This window comes from Tupaia chinensis, unplaced genomic scaffold (assembly GCF_000334495.1).
Source record: "Tupaia chinensis unplaced genomic scaffold, TupChi_1.0 Scaffold000037_4, whole genome shotgun sequence".
In the NCBI taxonomy this organism is placed as follows: Eukaryota; Metazoa; Chordata; class Mammalia; order Scandentia; family Tupaiidae; genus Tupaia; species Tupaia belangeri.
Window position 1 is genome coordinate 187,426 of NW_006159487.1, and position 5,745 is coordinate 193,170.

Consider the following 5,745-nt stretch of genomic DNA (forward strand, 5'->3'; position numbering starts at 1 on the left):
ACCAGGAAAGCGCACGGGGCAGGACATGGACCAGCAGAGCACACGGGGCAGGACGTGGATCAGCAGAGCTGATCGGGGTGCAGACACAGGCCACTGTGCTGGTCAGACCTCATGACTGGCTGCTGGGGAGTTCACGGCCCAGGCCCCGCCCAAACGTGGCTGGAAGGTGCTCAGTGTCTGAGCACTGCTGGGGCTCAGCAGCATGAGCCGGAGGCACCAGCTGCCCCGAGTAACTCCCTAGTCTCGGTCCCTCTCCATCCAGCCTCACACCAGACCGCTGCCCTGGGGCCAGGCTCATGCCACCCAGTAACTGCCCACCTCAGAACGGCGGCACCGAGCAGCTCAACCGCTGGGACTAAATGAGCACTGGGACACAGACATGTGGCTCACGTCCCCAGGGCAGCACGCTCGGAAAAAGGAAAAAGGCATGAAAGAAAGGGCACCTGGGAGGGCAAGGACAGCGAGAGACTGGGAACAGGGCTACCAAGCAAGGGACAGTGAGGGACCGGGACAGGGCCACCAAGCAAGGAGGGACAGTGAGGGACTGGGACAGGGCCACAGGCAAGGACAGCGAGGGACCGGGACAGGGCCACAGGCAAGGACAGCGAGGGACCGGGACAGGGCCACAGGCAAGGTGGAGGCACACATGTCCCCAGGGTGGTGGGACAGGGCCACAGGCAAGGACAGCGAGGGACCGGGACAGGGCCACAGGCAAGGACAGCGAGGGACCGGGATAGGGCCACAGGCAAGGTGGAGGCACACATGTCCCCAGGGTGGGCTGAGTGCAGGTGCAGCCCAGGCTCGAGGCTTCCTAGAATGGTGCTGGGGAGCCGCATAGCCAGTTAAGGGAGATGGGTCCACATGCCACTCAGGGTTCAAATCCCACCACTGGTCACTTGCAAAGCAAGCCAGGCACACACACACGTGCATGCCCCCACCCTTACAGGAGGGGAAACAGAGCAAGGCCCTTTGTGACCACACCCCTTGGGACCAGCACACCTTGACACTCTGAGATCCAGCGATAACCAAGCCAGTGTGGTCTGGCCCACTCACCATGCCACTCAGGCAGCAGAGACCCTGAGAAAGCACATTCCCTAAGAGGGCAGGGGCAGACGGAGACCTGGGCCCCTCTGCAGGGCACTCCCACATGGAAGCTCCCCCCACCGCCGTCTCTGTCTCTAGGGAGCACCCCCCTTGAGCAGCTGAAGAAAAGCTAGAAAGGCAGGAAGGAGGTGATCAGGTGCCAAGGTGGCAGCTCAGGCCAGGTAGCAAAGGGTTATAAGAGCGACCGTGTGAAAAGGGTGAAAACAAGACCAAAAAAAGACAGAGACAAGGCGCCACGAGGAGGCAGCACCCACTGAACTCCGTCCTGTCCATCAGATTACGAAGCTGTGGTCTCCGAGCGGCCTGCAGGGCCCGCACAGCCTCTGCGCTCTCCGAGTGAGCGGCCTACGGGGTCCGCACAGCCTTTGTCAGCCAGCGCCCCCGTGCCAGAGCGCCGAGCTGGACACAGAGAAGGCAGGAAGCAAAGGTCCTGGCTGAGGGTGTAAAGGAAGGGTTAGGGCAGGGACAGCCCACCCCAGAGGGGACAGCCCACCCCTGCCTTCGGACCCAGAGCAATGGGAGATGCGCTGGAGTCGGAGGCTGGCGGCGCCTGCCTGGGCAAGGGAAGGGTCCTCCTCGGGGTAGGGGAGGCATGTGGGGTCTTGGGAGGAAACGGGTGACACAGTCACCACCAAGTGGAATGGAGTCAGAACGGAACATGTGACAGGACAGCCAGGAACAAGGGGACAGGTACACGCTTCCCGCAAGGTCCCTGCCGAGCCAGTGCACATACCTGGGCTGGGCCTGGCCCACGGCAGGTCCACGGCAGGCAGGTCCTACAGCTCCTGCGCCGCCTGCACCAGAGACACCGCGAGCACGCGGACAGCCTGGTAGGCGGCCGTGTCGGACAGCTCCCTCGTGGCGTTGAATATCTGCAAGGAAAGGAGATGCCACTCACCCCGGGGCCTTGGTGACTGGGACCAGCACACCTTGACACTCTGAGATCCCGCGATACCCAAGCCAGTGTGGTCTGGCCCACTCACCATGCCACTCAGGCAGCAGAGACCCTGAGAAAGCACATTCCCTAAGAGGGCAGGGGCAGACGGAGACCTGGGCCCCTCTGCAGGGCACTCCCACATGGAAGGTTCCGGGTTCAAGCCCAGACACCACCATGGTGTGCCAGGGACACGTGTGCCCAGATCCAAGCTGGCTGAAGGCTGGGGACCGGCTGCCATGGACAGACCCTGCTGAGGGGCTCTCTCTGTGCCTGTCTCCTCCTCTCTGCTCACTCATGAAACAAGCAGCTGTCTAGAATAAGGGGCTGGGAGACAGCTCAGCTGAGAAGGCTGTCGACAGGCACCAGTGACGTCCTGCGACCACAGCTCCCACTCCTTTCCTTCTTTAAAAGGGAGCCTACAGAGGCTGGCAGGTGGTACAGAGGCCGGGGTGCTGGACTCCCGCATGGCCGACCACAGTTCAAGTTCCGAACCTGGCAGCTTGCTTTATCTCTCTCTCATCAAATTAAAATAATAATAACAGTAGTAGTAAGTATATACATATATAAAAAGACACCTCGGTGGAGTAAAATGGCAGAGCACGTGGCTGAGTGTGGCCACACGTCACCAGGAGCCACGTGCAGGCAGCTCGTGGAGAGGAGGCTGGGGGAACACTGGAGCTGCTCGAAACCACCTGTGTTCCCATCTCGGTCCTGGAGTCACCCAAGGAAAGCCCAGAAGCAAAAGTGAGATTCAGGGTAACAGCTCAAAAAAGTCCCAAAGAAGGGAACCAGCAGTTAGCGTAATGGCTATGTCGCTGGACTCCCACGTAGTCGACCGCAGTTCGTGTCCCGGACCCGGTGGCTTAAAACTCACACTGGGCGCGTGTGCGTGTGTGCCCAAGAGCCCGAGAGGAGAATGGAGGAGAAGGGATTGCGGCGTGACCATCCCCCCTGGGGGGTGATTTCTCGCTTTCTGTCTCTATGTCTCTCTCTGTCTGTCTGGCGAGCGCACGCGCCCTACAGTGAAAATCTCTCCAAAAAAAAGGCCCAAAGAACAAGACAAAGAAAGGCCTGTCCAAGGGTGGCCCCATTCCCAGGTCACTTCATTTCTTTTTAAGAATTACTTATTTAATTTTATTACTTATTATTATTGTTGTTGTTGTTTTAATTTGACCAGAGAGAGACAGAGAGGGAAAGTGAGAAAGCAAACGGCCAGGTCCGGGACTTGAACTGCAGTCGGCCATGTGGGGGTCCGCACCTTCACTACCACACCACCTGCCAGACCCTCAGGTCTCTTTATACACACAGAGGGGGGCAGGGGGGCAGCGTCTGCCCAGGATGTGCCTGCAGCGCCAGCTCCCCGCCCCACCTCATGAGCCCTTCCCAGCTAGACACTTGCTGCTTCCTTTCAGTCCTGACTTCCAGCGTGTGCTCCTTTGATTACTATTCTTATTATTTCTCCCTTTCCTTTTCTTTTACTTAACTTTATTTATCTATTTTTAATTTGACCAGAAGGACAGAGTGAGAGACACAGAGAGACAGAGAGAGGGAAGTAAGAAAGCAAACCACCAGGTCCGGGACTCGAACCACAACTGGCCATGTTGGGAGTCCTGTGCTGTTAGCCACCACACCACCTGCCTGCCCCATGTGTCCCTTTTATCTGTCTTGCTCTTGTGTGTGCGTGTCTCCTCTCCCATCCTATCTTCTGGCCTAGCCCAGCTTCTGGCAGAACAAAGGCCACCAGGGTGCAGGCAGCCAGCGGCCAGCCGCGCCCTGAGGCAGCACGCTGACTGAGAGGGCAGCAGCCCCGCCTCCCTCTCGCCCACCAGGAGCGCAGAGCTGGTCCTGCAGCTGCAGCAGGAAACGGCCACCAGGGCGCCCCAGACCACCTCTCTGAGATGCACAGGGCCCTGGCCTCCTGGAGGCTCTGTCGGCAGGGGAAGCAGCCTGCAGTGGTGCTCTGGCTTGTCCTCCCACGGTGACAGACAGGGCTCAGAGAACTTCCGGAAGCCATCCGGCCTGTTCACGCACGGACCCCCGCGCTCCTGTGAGCAAACACTGGTGAGGGTGAGCAGGCGAGAGCACTCAGCCCAGCAGGCAGTCAGCGCTGGGGAGCACCACCCTAGATGCAGCTCTGCGCTGAGCACGGGACGCAGCGCCGCTCCCATGGAAACGGGGCGAAGCTGCTGGCTCTCCCAGCCCACGCTGGCTTCCTAGCACCAGCACCACGGAGCGAGCAGCAGGCCTGGCAGGGCAATGCCAGCTCAGCTCGCTGGAAGGCAGAGGGAGAACCACTACCTGCCCGTCTGGTCGTGCCGTGCGGAGGGCAGTGCGGGGCCCATCGCCCCAGCACCCAGAGCTGGGTCCAAAACACTGGCTGAAAACCCTCCCACTGCTGCTTGATTTCCAGCCACACTTTCCAGCACAGGAAGTGGTGACAGGCCAGGAGGGGTGGCCCGGCTCCACCTGAGGACACCACTCCTAAGCAGAGTCCCTCCAGCTTCCACTTTTTGATGGAAGCATTTCCTCAGGGAAATTGGCAGCAAACTCGGGAATAAAGAGATTTCGGGAAGATTTTCATTTAAATGACACTTGGTTTCCCCACTGATGAGAGGGAAGCCTTGCTCCATCTGCTGAGCTCAGGCTTCATCTCGTCAAACACCTCTGCGTGATTACTCTCCCAGCACGTATGCAAATGAGGATGCAAATGAGCGTGCGCTGGAGTCATTACCGTGAGGCTGCACGCAGGGCCGCTCCCCGGGGACCATGCCCCACCACGCAGCTGCTCCCCGTGTTCATTTTGTGACCTTCAGACCACATCCTCGAATTAATGAAGGCACGCCAAGAACCTATTTCCTCAGAGAGTCTTGGCATGGGGCCTGCACAGGGGACCAAAGCATGTGTGTGCGCACATGTGTGCACATCTGTGCACACAGGCATGCCAGAGTCAGGGAAACTTCAGTCACTCACCAGAGAAGAGCACCCGGAGAGCCTGTGAGTTACAGCACCTCGGCATGGCCATGACCGTCCGAGTGGCAGTGGTGAGCGCGGAGGTGGACAGTAAGCAGCCACCCCTACTCCCAGGGACCTTCTACTGCGGAGGGCCCCAGCCTTCCAGTCTGGACTGTAATCCCTCTGCTTGTGAAGAGTGGAGGAGAGCCCAGGCAGAGACGGGCTTCCTGTCCAATCCTGGCCGTCGCTCCCTAAGCCTAGCCATGATAGCCAAGTCTCAAGCCCTGCCCTGCCCTGCCCTGCCCTGGGAGGCAACAGAAGAACAGGAGACATTTCTCCATTTATAGCATCTTGCTGTGTTATAAATAACGCTGTGTGAAATTCTCCCTCACCCTAACAAGATGGGTGCACAATCTGCCATCCCTTCATTTGACCATGAGGAGCGATGGCTGCGGTGGGAGTCTCACCTTGGAAAGTCACAGGGTGTGGGGGTGGGGGAGGCCAGATGCTGCTCAAAGCTCGGGAGGAGATGGGCAACAGGGATCAAGAGGCAGCGAGACAGACCATCTCACCGATCAGGAGGAAGGCTCTACAGACTGCTGAGAGACTAGGAGCCGGCATGCAAAACCCTTGCAAATTAAGTTAATGACTTAAGGAATTAAAGATGGACACTTGGATGTTTCAGACAGAACTGCTCCCTCTCCCCTGCAGCCCTGGTTTAAAAAAAGGGGCTTAAAGTGAATTCCAGGCAG

The 5,745-nt window shown here is 58.8% G+C and overlaps 1 protein-coding gene across 1 annotated transcript in view; it reads right to left on the minus strand.

Annotated features, from left to right (window-relative positions):
• The window catches only part of SIAE (sialic acid acetylesterase), a 28,035-nt gene that overhangs the window by 13,088 nt on the left and 9,202 nt on the right, over positions 1 to 5,745 (minus strand). The window contains 1 exon segment of the mRNA XM_027772679.1: positions 1,838 to 1,976. Coding sequence (XP_027628480.1) covers positions 1,838 to 1,976 — 139 coding nt within the window.